Here is a 19,235-nt window from a genome sequence, read left to right as displayed (position 1 = left end):
TCCTAATAAGTAGGAAGGTAGATAAAACACAAACCCCTTCAGGTAGATGGCCCTGCTCAGTATGTAGAAAAGGAGTAGGTAGTAACTCTATAAGATGTACCCGGTGCAAGCTATGGACACATAAGAGGTGCAGCAACATCAAAGGCAGGTTAACTAGCAAGTTAGTTTTTGTTTGTGGCAGATGTTCAGGTGCAATAAAGACTGCAAACAAACAGGAAACAACTTCTATCTCATTCCAGGGTGAAAAACTAGAGGTAGTCGATAGCTTCCGCTATCTGGGCGACCAAGTTAGTAGTGGGGGTGGGTGCGCTGAAAGTGTAGCTGCTAGAATAAGAATAGCCTGGGCAAAGTTTAGAGAGCTCTTACCCCTGCTGGCGACAAAGGGACTCTCACTCAGAGTAAAAGGCAGACTGTATGACGCATGCGTACGAACAACCATGCTACATGGCAGTGAAACATGGGCTGTAACTGCTGAGGACATACGTAAGCTCGCAAGGAATGAAGCCAGTATGCTCCGTTGGATGTGTAATGTCAATGTGAATACCCGTCAGAGTGTAAGTATCTTGAGAGAAAAGCTGAACATTAGAAGCATCAGTTGTGGCGTGCAAGAGAGACGATTGCGCTGGTATGGACATGTGGTGAGAATGGAGGAGGATAGCTGCGTGAAAAAGTGCCACACCCTAACAGTTGAGGGAACCCGTGGAAGAGGTAGGCCCAGGAAGACCTGGGCTGAGGTGGTGAGGCAAGACCTTCGTACATTGGGCCTCACCGAGGCGATGACTACGGACCGAGACCTTTGGAAATGGGCTGTGCGTGAGAAGACCCGGCAAGCCAAGTAAGATCGTTGCCAGTGCCCCTGGACTGGTTCTTGTGCGGGTGGCACATGAGATGCACCATTTTGAGCGTGGCCGTTGCCAGTACCGCCTGACTGGCTCCTGTAGGATTTTCGAGCGAGATCGTTGCCAGTGCCCCTGGACTGGCTTGTGCGGGTGGCACATAAAAGACACCATTTCGAGCGTGGCCGTTTTCGTGCGGGTGACACGTAAAAGCACCCACTACACTCTCTGAGTGGTTGGCGTTAGGAAGGGCATCCAGCTGTAGAAACTCTGCCAAATCAGACTGGAGCCTGGTGTTGCCATCCGGTTTCACCAGTCCTCAGTCAAATCGTCCAACCCATGCTAGCATGGAAAGCGGACGTTAAACGATGATGATGATGATGATGATGAAGATGACAATGTTTGCTCTCATCATGAGAAAATTATGGAAGCCTGCAATGTTTTTGTGCAGATCCAAAAATCATTCACAAAAAGATATCTCGTAAGTATAATAGTATGTTAAATAGTATTTGAATAGTATAATACTATAATAATACTTTAATAGTATTATAATAGTATAATTATTTATTTGCAAAACATACATGAGAGAATTTGAAAGATATTAATATTTACCTAAGATAGTGTTACTTCATCACCTGAGGAAGATAGATACAGTACTGTCTGTTTGTCAGAATTATAGTCTTTTAATAAGTTTATCACAGGCATGATTTTGTTATGCTCTTGTCAAAATAACTTTTATGTACTATGAAGTACTAAATGAAGATGGTGAAGATGGTGGTAGTAGGCCCTAGTGACGTTTTGTCATCTTTTAATTATATGGCGAATTATTGGGACATGGGTACACCATGCAAATTGTAAGTTCATAACAACAGTTGAACTTACTATTTTTTAATCTCACAACGTGAGATATTCAGCAACAGTACTTTATAGTAAAGATTGTTTCCCAACATAACATGGCAGACCTGGTTTACAGCAACATTAGTCCCTAAACCAGGACTGCCATGTTATGTTGGCAAACAATTTTTACTACGACAGACAAACTGTTATTAATCTCTCAATGTTCATATCTTATGCTGCAAAATTTTTTTTTTTTTTAAATTAATGATATTTTCCTTAGGACTCACATCATCATTGTTTAACATCCCAAGCTACAGTGCACCCTTTGTATTTTATGTTGAAGACTCCTCAGCCTCTGATTTCAAATGAGTAAATGTGTGTCATATCTAATTGCCTCAACAATGACACTGTGGCAATTCATGCTTTTACTTCTCAAGTACTGACTGCTATAAAATCAAAGTTTGAGGATCTGACCAAAGTTATATACTTCAGCCAATAGAAAGATTTCAAAAATTTTGCTAACCTCTGCTGCCATTATGACGACCATTGGTCTGTTTGATGAATGGCCTTTCTTTGCTATTAGCCACAGAAAGTGTCCGTGTGAGGGGGGGGGGGGGGGGCACTGTTAAAAGACTAGTAGCCAAAACAAGCCTTCAGGCTACTGTTAATGACTAAATTTTACCACCACATGATATGTACAGTTGGGCAAGAGATAACATTTATGGGATTGAATTTTTCTTTGTTTCAAAAGATCAAGTATAAGAAAATGCTGCCAAATTCAAATTGGCTGAACAGTTTGATGCTTGCATAACAATAGCTGGAGTTAGGTCACATCACAGTTTCATTCTATGTCCAGGAAATAGACTTCAGATGAGAAGGGTATCCCTAGATGATATGCACACTGTTGTGAATGTAGGGGATGATATGGAGGAACAGGCTAATGTAAACGGGGATGAGTATCAACCAGGTAAGTATGTAGCCTACATATACGATTCCAACTGGTATGTGGGAAACATTATTGACTGCTCATTTGAACATTCTGATATTCTAGTTTCCTTTATAAAAGGATAAAAAAAACAATGTACTTTCTTGGCCAGCAGCATCCTGTAAGGATGAATGTTGGGTTCCTTTACAACATGTCATGTGTGTAATCAGTGTACCAATCGTTCAAGGTAGAAGTGCTCGCACCTACACAATTAGTTCAAGTGACCTGAACAAAATTCTTACCCTATTCCCAGAATTTGTGCAGAATTAATATGATTCACATTTGTGTTTGACCTAAGTATGTTTTATAATTATTTAACACAAGTTATTGAGTTGGGCACTGAAAGCATTTAATATTTACTTTGGTTGTATTTAAATCATTTTGTGGCACGCTGCCTTGTCACTTTGGTACTATGTACTAATTCCAGTGTGACTCTATAAAGTGTATTAGTTACTTGTCGGCAGCTATATGTAAAAAGTGCACAAGGATATGCCTTGTCTGTCATCAATGAATCACTAGGTACTGTAATGAATAATTCAATGAAGGCCAATATAGTATTCTATCACTGAGTAAAATAAATTTATGTTGAAATTTTTGTGAATTCTAGCTGTTTAGAATTTGTGTCTTATGTGTGGCTCTGTAGATTATCATGTAAAATGTGGTTGTGGATATACATGTAGTATAGTTTGCCATTCGTTGAATGAATAAATACCCATTAATTTAAAAGATGTTTATTTATACTATATTGAATAAATCACTGATGGATAATATGCTGTTTTATAACCAATGCTATATGAATAAGTTGATCCTGTACAAACGCTGACAACTGAATTTCTAAAAATTTACAACTCTGAAAAAAGCTCAGCAACAAAACCAAATTTCTGTCACATCACCATCAGAAGTATAAGAATGCATGGTAAACATTTGAAAATGATAGTGAGCTGCCCACATGGTCAACTAAGGGCATTAAAATGGGCATCTTTTTAGAAATTTTGAAACCGTACATATTTCAAAAAATTATTCTGACACTCCCATAATAGTAACTAACATGGTTACTGCTCAGAAATGGTCTACTATATGCTAAGTAACAAGAAAACAATTGTGGTTGCTTTATCTAGTGTACCTAATGAGATAAAAATACCTAAAAGAAGCATACATTTACTGTACGTTTAATTCTTGGCTATTTTCAGAGACCTGTAGATGGAAAACTATACAAGATACACTTGATTTGATAAGATATTTGAACTCTACAGAAAAAGATAACCCCATACACATGATTTCAAAGTTGTGTTTACCTAAATTAGAGTAGAAATGGCTGTCTCAAGTTGGTCCAAGAGGCTCATTACGAAAAAATGTATAGTTAATTAATATTTTAAAGGCTTACAATTTCAAAACTATCAAAGATATTGACCTAATACTTGACATTTTTCCATCATATAGTATGAATATTTTTAGGGGAATCTGAGTGGGTGACCTAGTACCCGCTGGGTGATTTGACATGGAATGACCCTGATATAACTTCAGTAAGTACGTATTCTAAGAAATGATTTATACTTGAAGTCTTTGGATGAATCAGATATAGATGTTTCTGAATTTTTACCTGATTAGGAAGAGTATTTTGATAGCAAAAGTTATGAAGATCTTCAGAACACTGGTCAAAATATTACAGTTTGGACAGTAAAGCTATTTGTGTGTTAAACTCTAAATTACTGAACCAGAGTCAGTATCAGGACCTGAAGAAATGTTACTTGCAGTTGTAATTATATAGTTCTACAGTTGCTGACAATTAAATTTAGTGATCTTGGCTACTCACCCTCTATTCAATATAAATCAATGAGAGAACCTGTACATGCTAGAAATAGTGGACAAATACACCTCATCACACACTACTGACTTACAAGGAGGATACATCCTCCATAAACTAAGATGATCACACCTGAAATGTCTTTCATCATAATTCTCAATTAGGGTTGATTTTGAACTAAAGAACACTACTGCCATCACTATTTAGGTGATCTTATTGCTTTGTACTGCTAAAAACTGCAGCCAAATTTCCTTCAAATTATACCCTAACATCTTAAAATATGAAAGGATACATTACCAATGCAAGCTTGACAGTGTGTTTAAGAAGTTCATAACCACATGGTACCAGATTCAATCCCAGTGTGCATTCTAGCTCAACAGAATTTAGTGAAAGGAAACTGTATGAAACTTTGTCAGTGTATATCCATGCATGTGTAGACCTATGTAAACTAATGAGGAAAAGAAATTCTTGAAGTCCTTTGAGATATTTGCTAAACACTGATCCCTTGTCACTCTCACCATCAGAAATCTAGTGAAACAGTAATTGGTCTGGTCACAAATTAGGATGAAAAACATATTAGATAAATGTAGTTATAGATAGACTATGCCTAAATATAAAATGGGATGGTCACAGTTGGGAAGTCTTTCATTATACAAGTCTGCTAAATCAAGGCAACTTTGGGCTTAACAACTACTATTATGAACACAATGCCAGTACAACTACTACCAAATTATACCCACCACCATTACATTGTTAATTCTACTAAATAGTCAACTAACTCAACTACATAGCCCACCTCATTGTCAACTCTACCATCTGCCCACTCCGTAGTCCATTAACATATCAACAATGATTTACAAAGAAATACATATCAAAAACTTACTTTGTCTTGAAAGAGCAGAACGTATTGTTGATAATACTCCAAATGACCTGAAATAATAACAATAATAATTAACTTACCCTTAGCATTTAGGTTTAGCTAAAGGAACTTAACATTAATAAGGAGATAATACAAACTGGACTGTTATGAGCTGCAAATTTTAATCAATGATTCTAGATTCTGATACTTTATATAACTGACCATAATGGAGCTGACTCAGTACACCATGTTTGATATACTCAATAATTTCAATACAAAACAGTATATTAAGTTTCTAATTTTAACTGTTGAAAGCTTGAGTGCTTTTTTCAAAAACAATGAACAAGTATATGTTCAAAGATCAATACTTTATACGACAATAGATGAAAACGGAACTTGATGCTAAATTTTAGGAGTTGTGTACTTTAACACTTTTGTTGCCATATTTCTGTTGAAATACATTTGACTTTGTTTCAATTCATTTTCAAAATATTTGGAACATAAATTAATATGGAATTTTGACATTAGATTATAAATTAAATCACTTCAAAATAGGTCACATGTATGAGGGTTAATTGAAAGGTCACTGGCTAACCAAATTAGGTGTATTTTTCAACATAGTCTCCCCTTGAAGTCCACACACTTCATAAGCTTTTGCAATGTTGGGTTCCATTGGTGAAGAGGTTTTCATCTTGTTGGTCAAAAAAGTCATCAACAGCAGATATGACATCATCATCACTACAATACTGGTTCCCAAGCAAGTGCTTTTTATATGTTGGGAAAGACATGCTAGTCAGGTGGGGCCTAATGAGCTTAGCCTTCTTTGGAGCAGGTGAGGAGGGATGTTTCTGCTGCATAGATTGTCTCTCTGTCTCTGGCTCAAAGTGATGACACTAACACTCACCCTGGGTTAGGAAATGTTTGAGGAAACCAGCTGGATCTGCCTCAAACAATATTAGATTTTCTCGTGATGTGATCAGTCTGGTGTGCTTTTGATCAGGTATCAAATGTGACACCCACCGAACAGAAACTATCATACCAAATTCACTGTGCAGAATACTCTCTCACAGAATATGCTAATAGCATTGGCTATTTGATTTATAGTCAATCACCTGTCAACCATCATCATGTGGAAAAATATGATCAATGCTTTCCTCAGTGGTGGCAGCTGCAGGACGTCCAGGACGTCAGCAGCCTACTTTTGCACTGCTGATAAAGCTGGAGTGTCATCCCATAATGTAGCAACCATGTCAGCATGAATACCCTTGGAAGCTGAACTTTCCACAGGTACCTGATAACAGGTACCTGATAACAGGTACCTGATAACAGGTACCTGATAACAGGTACCTGATAACACCACAATGCCAAATGTTGTCCATTTTCAAGAGAAGTCACTACTAGTTACTTTTCAAGTCTTCTCTGAACAGTCAAATATCAGTTTACCCGGAAATGAAACAATGCAGTTATTAATAAAAGTTAAAATTAATGCATGCAAGATTTCACAGTTCTAGCATCACTCCGTCATAGTGAACCTATGAACTTTTCAGCTCATCCTCATATCACAGAACTAGAGGCAGTCTCAGGTGGGTAGGTATCAAAAAGGTTAAACTGAAATAAACAAGTCAGAATTTTAAATGCCAAACAAATGTGGAGTATTTCCACAAGTGACGTATAGGTGATGTGTATGCATGTCATGTTTGTATGTGTATGTATATATGCATTTATTCTTGTATGCATGTATGTGTATATGCATATATATGTATCATAATTTAACATCCTTTTTCCTTGTTGGTACAGGTTGGACAATTTGACAGAAGCCGGTGAGTCAGAGGACTAAGCAAAGCTCTACTGTCTACTTTGGCAAGGTTTTTACAGCTGGATGCCATTCCTAACACCAACCACATTACATAGCACCAGTACCAGCAAGAACACTAAGTAATTTGCAAGACAAAATGACCCAACAACTGAGGAATGAGAGGAGTTGTTGATGTCATAAGAATTTAGAAACTTTGAGAACCTGAAATAATTGTTTTTAGGAATGGTGAATCATGTGGGTTCGAATCCATGAGCATCCTTTGACTTTTTCTATCCAAAGGGTTTTTAACCCAACATTTATACACTGTTATTTGCATTGAGATTTGCTGATCTGGTTTGGCTTGGCCCTGTGATGGATGCAGACAGCTGCATAAAGAAGTGCCAATCACTTACAGTGAATGAAACTAGTGGAAGAGGGAGACCCAGAAAGTCATAAGATGTACTGAAGGCTATTCTCAGGACACTGAGCCGTACAAAGAGGATGACAAAGGACCAAGATATGTGGTACCTTGTTTTTGTAAGAAGACCCATCCACCATAGCAGAGTTGTTAAACTCCTACCCCCAAAGGAGGGTGGGGACTTGCCTTGAAAGTGCCCTCGTACACTTTTTCCTTGGTGGTACAGGTTGGATAATTTGACAGAAGCCGGTGAGTACTGGGCCCACATGAAAAGCACCTGCCAACCTACATAAAAAGTACCCATACCAGGCCACATAAGAAGCACCTGGCACACTCTGTAAAGTCGTTGGTGTTAGGAAGTGCATGCAGCCATAGAAACCAAGTCAAATCAGACTGGAACCAGAAGTAGCTCTCCAGCTTGTCAACTCTGAGCAAACCATTCAACCTCTGCCAACATGGAAAACAGACATTAAATGATGATGATGATGATGATTACACACACACACACACACGTTTGTATATGTGCATTTGTGTGTTTACATTTGTGCATCTCCCAAATATTGCTAAGCACCAAAGAGTGATGTTGTCATTTCCTCTGCCAACAGGTTGTTCACTGGCTTCACACCTTCAAAGATATGGAACAAGATAGCTCTTTAATGAAAAATAGGTAAGGGTTAGCAAAAAGAAGTTATCCAGCTATACTAATAATATATTCATCTGACCCAAGATGGTATGGGAAATAAAAACAAATGTAAAAGCAAGAAGACTCCAAGGGCCAAAAACCAAGCAGATCCAGAATTACTGTGAATACCTTTTCTCAGCTGTGTTCTCCTGCCAACAGGTGCATGGTAAGAGGTGATAGCATATATTTTAATTGTAAAAGTTAAAATCACATGCTTATCTTGTTTGTAACGTATACTGTGTTAATTTTAGGTGTGTGCTGTATAACACGAGTGGTGTTTCCATAATTAACTACCTTCATATAGTTGTGACCAAAAGTTTGGAACATATTTTCATATACATGATGTATTCTTCTATTTATTAAAAGTGAGCAATTTGGTCTAAAACTATATTTTTGATTTTACCTATTTTTTCTTCTAGATATTCAACCATTGAATCAGTTATTAGGTAAGTATATCTCTACGTTGTATATATCTGAATTAAATTGTATTTGGGAATAACAATTTTAATTTATTTTTTAAATGTACCAAACTTTTGCCACAATTGGATATATACATATATATATATGAAAGAGAGATGTCATTCAGATACTACGACTTAGTAATATAGAGATAACATATACCATATATGTATATAATCACATCAAATATAGAATGAACGATGTATTATATTACGTATATTATTGGTGTTAGGAAAGGCATCCATCTGTAAAACTCCTGCCAAAACAGTCACCAAAGTCTGGTGCAGGCTTCTGACTGTCCAGTTCCTGCCAAACTGTCCCACCCATGCCAGCATGGAAGGTGGACATTAAACGATGATGATGATTATAGACTGAAGAATCACAAGAGCTGACCAGAATTCAGATAAAACCCAAGGGAGGCAACTCTGTTATTGGTCTAATTTTATTACTAGTGTTTCCAACAATATATATTGTTCACAAGAACTCAGCTTTGTCACAATACGAAAATTAACATAACGATAACAGACTTAGTTAGAATAATGGATAACATGTCCCCCACCTATGTGAGCCCTTTGAAACAAGGAAACATGTACAGAACTTCATGTACTGCATGCAATTTCTGGATATGACCAGAAAGATAGGATTTGTGTATACAGGGAGCTAGGAAGAAGTTAGATAGCATTATATGTAATGAAGCCAGCGGTACCCACTCTAGACTAGAATAGTATACAGAGAGTTTGTGATAAAGCAAACAAAGTAAACACATGGTACAGGGCTGACAAATATAAAGAAGTGACGTTTGTGAAGAACAAAATCAACATTAAGATGGTTGAAAAGTCAGGGAACTCCATCAGATCGCAGTTATGTACATACTCCTTCGACAATACCACATGCACTAATGAAAACTGCATGGTATGTAAGATTAACCCTGGTATTAACTGTAGAACTAGAAATGTACAGCATAAGGTGCATAGAGGGTACTAGGTATATTTGCTAGTAGATATTATTTTTAATTTTATATGGCTTATAGTTCCATATGCCATCAAATAAATACTAATTTGGTGAAATGTATTTATAGGCTAATTAATAAGCTTTTCAAAATAAATAATAAATATTATGAAATTATTAACAATAAAGAAATAAAGATAGGATAAACTAACTTAGCTACTATTATGGCTTCTATAAATAATAAAAAATTAGATTTATTTTATTCAAATAGAGAATGTGTTAATAACTCCCCTAATTCCAGGGTCAATGTAGAAGATAGTAGTAGTAATTAATAAACATATTATTAAGAACGATCAGAAACCAGTTACATGTAAAGCCTCTTCCTCAAATGATTATTCTTATAAAACAGGTGATTGTAAAAATATAGAGAGCTGTATAGTTAAAAATTTATGTAAATTGAAAAATGTAGTATATCAATGTAGTTATCACAGAAATTAACAATAAATACATATGTATGTATGTATGTAGGTACATATGGGTAGCTGTGTGGATGTATAGCTGTGTATGGTTATGTATGTGTATATCTGTGTGTATGTGTATATGTATATGGGTCTACATATGTATATATGTGTATGTGTGTGAATATGTATGTATGGTGTGTGTATACATGTGTGTATGTGTGTTTCAATGTTTACAAATAACACAGAAAAAATAAATAAATAGTTATTAGTGTAGCAAAAATTCACCCAAGTACTAAGGATGTAACAGCCTACTTATAGAGGTAGAAACTCCAGGTTTAGGTGAAATGTTTTTATATAATATCTTATATATAAAGCTGAAGATGTGTGTCTGTGTGAAGCCTTTTTAAAAGTTTATAGAAATCCACATTTTCCACTTTTGCGTAAAAATTTTTACATCAATGGAATTTTTTCGATGTGAACTTTCCAGTGCAGTAATTAGATTTTTAAATTCCGTTTACTTTGTGTGATTTAAGGGAGAATTGGCTGTTGTTTCTAGCAACTTTTATATTTCTTCCCTTCTACCTGTACCGGCATTCTTACACATCGATCACGCACTCAACATATAATATAGAGAGTAAAAGAGGGAGAGAGAGAGAGAGAAAGTGATACATACAAAGTCATAGATTAAACTTTCCTCTTAGTATTTTTTACCTATTTTTCATAACATAGATACGTAAAAACACACACAATCACACATACGTGATCTGTGACAACAACATATACATAAACACATACACACATCAACATTATAGATATAAGATTTACTTTCTGTGTCTTTCAATATAAACACGCATTGCTATTTTATAACTGTCTTCCGTTCTCCCTTCCTCTCTCTTCATTGCTCCTGTTCTCTATTCCTTTCTCCCCCTCTCTCAAACACATAAACGCATAAGTACACACAATCATTCACTAAAATATAACTCATGTTCGTCAATGTTTTGTAAATATACCACGATTTTCACTAGGGGGTTAGGGTTTTAGGGTCAGGGTTAGGGTTTTAGGGTTACGGTTACGGTTAGGATTAGTGTTACAGTTTTAGGGTCAGGGTTAGGGTTTAGGGTTGGAGTTTAGGGTTGGTGTTAGTGTTAGGGTTAGGATTAGGGTTTTAGGGTTAGGGTTGGGTAACCGTGCGGGTGTTAATCTGAAAAATTACAGAAATGTGAAAACTACTGACCCTGCCATCTATTATAACTTTTGTTGTTCCGTTTAATATATACAAAGATTATATCTCCAAAGAAGAGAGCTTGCCAGGGAAAGAAAGCAACCGGTTTAAAAAGACAGCAACAGACTGCAGCAATTCACCACATTCCAGAAGCTACTTTGAACATAATGCAAAATGGTGCATCAACATCCACTGCCCAATCTGATAGAATTCTGGCAGAACTGTGTAGCAACAGATCACCAGCAATTGCTTCATCAGAAATTGCCGTCCTAGCTCCTGCTAAAAGGGATTACCCTACTATGTATAATCAGGGCAGAGCAAATAGTGTTTTGCACAAGCATGTGTATAGCCAATTAGACGGATGAAATTTACGTACACTTAATAATGTTACGCAAAACAGCCTTCAGACTTTCCCTATTAATTTCATCGTCTTTTGAATTATGAACATATTTACATCATAAAGGTTTTTTCATTGTAACGCTTTCTTTTTTAGTTGATTTTCACCTAGCAAGACTTATCGTAGATGGCGTAATAAGTCACACCCGGACAACATCAGGTTATACTGCTAGTAGATAAATAAATAAATGGAGTTAAACGCAGGTGTTATTCAAATCTTTTTTCTTCCGACATGTTTCGAAGAAAACATTGGTATTATTTCAGAAGGAATAAAATGGTGTAAAACAATGCAATCTTCTCATAGGGAAAGAAAGAAACCAAACATATCAATAAGATATTTTAACAGAATGTGATGACTGTGTATATGATGAAGAGAAGGCTAGCAAGTTTTTTTTTTAAAAACCGTTAGTAGATATAACGTCAAAGGTAGTTTATAGAAAGAGAAGGAGGAGAAAGAAAGAAATTAGCAGAAAACTAATAGTGAAGAGATATAGAGCAATAGGTGATTAGGAATAAATTTTAAAGGCATGGAAGTAGATATATTTAGTGGAAGTGAAAAGTAAGAAGACAAAGGTCAAATTTTATAGAATGGTAGAAATCACTTATAGGAACTAAAGTTATGTTTCTGTCAATGTTTGCAACAATAAACGCATTCTATAAACAGGTTTATAAGAGGATTATCTGAGAACAGGATGAAATACATTTCACTGTTACAAAGTGAACAAAAATATTTACTCTTTTACTTATTTCAGCCATTTGATTGTGGCCATGCTGGAGCACCACCTTTAGTCGAGTAAATCCACCCCAGGACTTATTTTTTGTAAGTCTAGTACTTATTCTATCGTTCTCTTATGTCGAATCACTAAGGGGTGTGTTTTACTTAAAAATATAGTAAAATGCTTTTTATCTCTGTTTCAGCTCTTAATGATGCAATTATACTTTCTTTGAACATTTCAATATTTTTAAGTATTAACCTAGATAACCCATCTGCATGGCTTAACTTTTTTGAGGGGCGGTATTCCATTTTGAAATTGTAGTTCAACAAAATGGTTCCCCACCTCTGCATTCTATTGGCAGTATGTGCTAGGATGCCCTTCTTAGAGCCAAATATCTTCAATAAGGGACAATGATTGGTTTGCAGACAAAACCTTCAGCTATGGATGAATTTATAAAACTTTTTACAGTATAAATAATTACTAAAGCTTCTTTCTCAATTTTACTGTAATTCCTCTCAGCAGGCAACAGTGTATGTGATGCATGTGCTACAGGTTTTGTATTACCACCTTCATACTTATGCAAAATTACTGCTCTGGTACCATATTCACTGGCATCTGAAGCTACTACAATTTCTTTTTTCGGATCATAATGTGCTAAAGAAAGCTTGGAAGTTAGTATATCTTTTTGCGTCCAATTCTATTTCATTCCCTTCTTTAGCAGGTAATTTAATGGCACATGCAAGTTATGAATAATACAGATGTAACTTCGGTAATAAGTCACCAAACCCAAAAATGCTTGTAATGTTGCCACATTCTTTGGCGGGGGCATATTTTTAATTGCTGATGCCCTGGTAGGATTTGGACGCCAACCCTTTCTTATCTATGATTTGCCCCAAACATCTAATTTTAGGCAAAAAGAAATCACACTTATCTGCTCTCAGCTTGAATCCATATTCACTTAGTTTTTTAAATACCTTTTTCACATGTTGTACAAGAAGACTTCTTAATTCACTCTTAATCAATATGTCGAGATATGCAATTGCAAATTCACAATCCACTAATATTGCATCCATAATCTGTTGGAAGAGCACCAGTGCAACTTTTAAGCCAAATGGTAACCTATTGTATTCATAGACCTTTATGTGTATTAATTGTTAGGTATTTAGAGCATTCATCATCTACTTTAATTTGTAGATATGCATCAGAGATCCAATTTAGAAAATATCTTGCCACTGTTTAATTTTGCAAATATATCCTCCAGACTAAGTAGGGTACAGTTTTAAGACATTCATTTAACCAAGTGGAAAAATCAGCACACACACTGATTTTATTATTCTTTTTCTTAACATACAATTGGTGATGCCCATGAACTATATTCCACTTCTTGGATAACTCCAATTTTTTGTAGTCTCTCTAAATGTGCACATAACACATTAAAGAGACTAGAAAATGTGCATATAACACTTTTTGATTTAAAAATTGGTATTGCATTCTCTTTTATCTCAAATTTCGTCTGAAAACACATCTGAGAATACTTTCTTTAGTTCTTTGTGCAATTTGTTCAAGTCAGTGCTAGAACTTGTGCCTGTACCTATTACATTTAATAGTGATTAATGGGTAGAGCCCAAAGATCAAATTCCTCCATCCAATCCATTCCAAATAGATTATTGGTATTATTTAGCACATAAGCCTTTGCTTTTATCATTTTTCGTCAGAAAGTCACACTGCAACTGAATTCACCTCTAAACGATAATTTTCTTCTCGAAACACCTCTCGCAGCTTTTATAGTTTTACTTAGTACCGGTTTACCTAACGTACTCCATGTTTTGTCATTTAATATAGTTATATCACTCCCAGTATCGAACTGTAATCTGACGTTTGTTCCATTTATTTTTATGTTTACAAACTTTCTATGTATATTATTATCCTTATCATTTTCAGATACACTGTATACATTTTTATTATGTTTCCTGAATGCATCATATTTGGATGCTTTCCTTATTTTTTGTGAGACAATGAGAACTTCTGTGACCTCGAAAACCACACCTGAAGTGTTTAAGTTTTTTGAACAGAGAGTCATATCAATCATGTATTTGACTGCATCTTGTGCATCAATCCACTTTGCACTTTCTAATGTTTTTCTTTGGCCTTATAGCCTCTATGTTTGATATATCATGTTCCAGTATTCTCTCATTGTCATGTTTAAGATTTATTATCCATTAAAAATCATGGTAGAGGCCTTGGTTTCGGGACCACTCATGTCTAGAAACTGAGGTTGGGGATAAGCAAGGGCATGCTCCCCGTAGAAAATCCAGCTCCAAAAAAGCCACATGATAGCAAAGAATGGGCACCAGCCAGCCCAAAGGTTGGGGTGGGCTGCACCTGCCTACCTTGGTTGCTATAAGCATTGAGGTAGATCTGGCCACACCCATTAACAGAGATAAAACCCGGATTTAAAACACTAGATGATGATGATAATGATAGTCTTCTGATATCTGTTGAAGAGTAATATCCTGGTTCTGTTCTAGCTTAGTCAATATTCTTGTGCAAATTTCCAAATCCTGTTGTGCAGTTAATCCTTGAACAAATATCAGGCACATAAACATATCCATTGTCAGTTCCTTTAGTTTGAACTTTTCACACTCACGGTTTACTATTCCGGCATATGTTATGAAGTCATCCTCTATGTTTTTTGTCAAATTTAAACAGGACCCTCTTGTGTTGAACAAAGATTTTTTTCACTAAAAATGCATGATAGTGTGCTCATTGTGTATTCAAATAGTAATTCTCCAGGTTTTTGGGGTAGTATATAATTGATATACTTTTCATGTTCTACTGGTGCTAATTTTCTTAGCAAAAGTCTAGTCTTCTGAACTTCTTTCCAGTCTGAACCTTTCTTTCTTGAATATTTCCTCAGATCGATTATAATAAGCAGCAAATGTAACACCTTCATCCAGATTATATCTAAATTCATTGATGGAGCTTGCCAACAGATCTGGTGTAAATACATTTGTAACATTTTTTGTTTCCTTGAGGAGAACCTGTAAAATCTCATGTTGCTGTTTTAGCAACTCTATTATGGTTGACAGTAATTTTTCTATGATAAACAAAACAAATTTCTTCTTCTCATAAAAAATATACAATTCACAATAATTCGAGTAAGTCTCAAACACTTCTCATCGCCAACTGTTATATCATCAGTGACGATATATGATGTGCATGTATGTAACAATATATCACAGTACCAAATATAACCATATAACAAGAAGCAATGTAACAAGAGTTGGTTATCTTCATATAACTGTTCATACAATGACAATCCAATACTCCAACATAGAATCAATGACAAGACTAACACTCTCACAGTTCAACTTTGTCTACTGGTCTATCTATTTATAAGATTAATTCAGTCCACTGACAGTCACATTGGGGGGGGGGGGGGGTCAGTTCACTCTACGACAAAATGTAATTTCTTTGCTTCCTTGGTATCCAATAAAAAAAAATGTTAATTGTTATGGAAGGATTCCGACCACCCCCATGTGACTAAAAGTGGACTGACACATTGCTATAAAATAAAGAACTGTGAGCAATTGGTAAGCAGTTCACTGTGAGCAATTGGCAGAGAGCATTTAACCTCGTGTAACAGTAATAATAGTGTGTCATGTAAATACTTTCTTTCCCTCTGCTTCATAAAATTATTTATCCAGCACTAGGATATAAAAGTAGTGACAAGTTTATTCAAAGCTTGCGTTGGACATTTGAATTTTTTTTCTGGTACAAAGTCAAAGAAAAAATCATTTAACATGGAGGAGTTATCAGTCTCTGTGGAGCAGTTGCAACAGCAACTACAACAGGAGCAACAAAACTAACAGTTACTGGAATTAATGTTGAAGAAGTTGGAAAATACTTCAGGTTTGTACTTGCCAGACATCATAACAAACTCTTGAAGAATTCAGTTATAATCCAGAAGAGATTACCTTCTCTGCGTATTTTCAAAGATACGAAGAAATCCTCAAAGAAGAATGTAAAAATTGGGCTGATGAGAAAATACGAGGGGTGTCTGAAAAGTTGTGAGCCTAACCTAGAATTGGGGCTGCTATATAATTGAAACAATTTTTTCTGGTAAGTACAGTCTTTTCAGAGTATTCTTGCTCATTTTCATGATTCTGATATTTTAATTGTTTTTGTTGCAGATTTTTGAATAAACAAGCTTCGAATTTACAAGGAAAATGGAGAAAACTGAGTATCGTGCTGTCATAAAGTACCTTCATTTGAAAGGCATGACTCCATCAGAAATCCATGAAGATATGGTGAGAACCTTAACAGACAATGCTCCTTGATATGCAACAGTCAAACGCTGGGTAAATGAATTCAAGCATGGCAGGGAGAGTGTGGAAGATGATCCAAGACCAGGGAGACCTCCAACTGCAATCACCAAGGACAACCTTGACCTTGCTCTTGGTATGATAATGCAAGATCACCAAATATCATGTCGTCAGATAGCCGAGAGACTGGGAATCTCAACTGAAAGAGCAGACAACATTGTGACAAATGAACTTGGGTTCTCAAGGTTTCTGCAAGGTGGGTCCCTTGCCTTTTGACTCCTGAACAGAAACACACCGGGTGCACTTTGTGTACGAGCAATCTGGAACTGTTTGAAGCCGATGAAGAGAATTTTCTTGCTTGTTTCATTACTATGGACAAAATTTGGGTCCATCACTACCAGCCTGAAACCAAAGAACAATCAAAGCAGTGGAAGCACACATCTTCCCCTACTCCAAAGAAGGCCAGGGTCATTCCTTCAGCTGGCAAGGTCATGGCGTCCGTTTTTTGGGGATTCTCAAGGTGTCTTGCTGATCGATTACCTTGAAAAGGGTCACACCGTGACAGGGCTGTATTATTCTCAGCTACTGAAACGCCTCTGAGAAGCAATCAAAGAAAAAAGGCTGGGAATGCTCTCCAGAGGAGTCCTTTTTCATCAAGACAATGCTCCAGCCCACACCTCAGTGGTTGCCATGGCAACAATTCATGATTGTGGATACGAACTTGTTCCCCATCCGCCTTATTCGCCAAACTTAGCCCCCTCTGACTTTCATCTATTTCCAAAAATGAAAAAAGCCCTGGCTGGTCACCATTTTGCCAGTGACAATGACGTCATAGATGCTGTAGGAAGTTTCTTGGAGTCCCAAACAAAAGAGTTCTTCTACGCCGGGATAATGGCACTTCAGCACCACTGGAGAAAGTGTTCAGCCATCGAGGGGGACTATGTTGAAAAATAAATCATCAGAAGTCTTGTACCATGTTTTGTTTTTTTGAGGCTCAAGACTTTTCAGACACCCCTCCTAGTAAGACTACTTTTAAGAAAGTTATCCCCTGCTAAACACAAAAAATACAGTAATTATATTCTGCCGAAGAAACCTGGTGAAACTTGCTTTGATGAAACAATTTTTTATTGAAAATTTTTCAGTGAAAGAAGTTCCCTGTTCAATACTTGCTGGCAATGTTTAAATTTGGACAAAAAGGATGAAGATTTCATCACTTATGCCAGAGTTGTTAACAGACAGTGTGGAAAATTCAAATTAAATTAATTAACCCCGGACATAGGTGCAAGAGTGGCAGTGTGGTAAGTAGCTTGCTTACCAACCACATGTTCTTGGTTCAGTCCCACTGCGTGGCACCTTGGCCAAGTGTCTTCTACTGTAGCTGAAGGCCAATCAAAGCTTTGTGAGTGGATTTGGAAGACGGAAAGTGAAAAAAGCCTGTCATATGTATATATATGTATGTTTGTGTGTCTGTGTTTATCACACCACCATCGCTTGACAACCAATGTTGGTTTGTTTACATCCCCATAACTTAGAAGTTTGGCAAAAGAAATCGACAGACTAAGTACTAGGCTTACAAAGAATAAGTCCTGGGGTCGATTTGTTCGACTAAAGGCAGTGATTCAGCATGGCCGTAGTCAAATGAAAAACAAATAAAAGAGTAAAATGTCTAATTTTGTTTCAAGCGCTTACAAGCAAAGATGTAGATATATGTTCCAGATACTGAGAAAATTAGAACAGGACCATAAGTTAACTTTACAGACAGTAGTAGAAGAATGCCAGAGCATTATAAATCTAAGACATGATGCAGATAAAATTGAAAAAGTTTGCTCATATTCATGCATGTCAACTGGTAACAGAAAAGAGAAAAAAATGTCAAGACCAAATCCATGTTATGGATATGGTCTTCTACATTTTAAAAGTAACTGTCCATTTAAAAATATAAAATGCTTCAAGTGTGGTAAGATAGGTCATAAAGAATCACACAGAACCTAAGAAACGGTTCAACAGAAAAAATTACACAAACAGGTTATCAGTGACAAGAAATATGAATGAGCCTCAAAGGAAATTTGTGTATGTAAACATTAATAGCACAAATGTAAAGTTACAATTGGATATGGGCAGTGATATATCAATACTCAACACAGATACATGGAAAAAAAATCAGAAGACCTAGATTAAAATAAACTTGGAAACCAGTTAGAGAAACTAGAGAAAATTGGAGTTATCCAAAAAGTGGAATATAGTCAATGAGCATCACCAACTGTGTACACTAAGAAAAAGAATAATAAAACCAGAGTGTGTGCTGATTTTTGCACTGGGTTAAACGAATGTCTTAAAACGTTCCACTATCCGCTACTTACTCCAGAGAACATATTTGTGAAATTAAACAGTGGCAAGATATTTTCTAAATTGTCCTCTCTGATGCGTACCTACAAATTAGAGTCGACAATGAATGCTCTAAACACCTAACAATTAACACACATAAAGAACTG

General features: G+C 36.2%; 1 protein-coding gene across 2 annotated transcripts in view; it reads right to left on the bottom strand.

Annotated features, from left to right (window-relative positions):
• Positions 1-19,235, bottom strand: part of LOC106874548 (protein MAK16 homolog) — a 167,316-nt gene that overhangs the window by 127,923 nt on the left and 20,158 nt on the right. For both annotated transcript variants that reach the window (XM_089362571.1, XM_089362572.1), the window contains exon 2: positions 5,346-5,392. In XM_089362571.1, coding sequence (XP_089218697.1) covers positions 5,346-5,392 — 47 coding nt within the window. The remainder of the gene's footprint in view (positions 1-5,345; positions 5,393-19,235) is intronic.

Source organism: Octopus bimaculoides, chromosome 14 (genome assembly GCF_046866305.1).
Source record: "Octopus bimaculoides isolate indiv1 chromosome 14, ASM4686630v1, whole genome shotgun sequence".
Classification (NCBI taxonomy): domain Eukaryota; kingdom Metazoa; phylum Mollusca; class Cephalopoda; order Octopoda; family Octopodidae; genus Octopus; species Octopus bimaculoides.
This window is presented reverse-complemented; position numbering and strand designations above follow the sequence as displayed.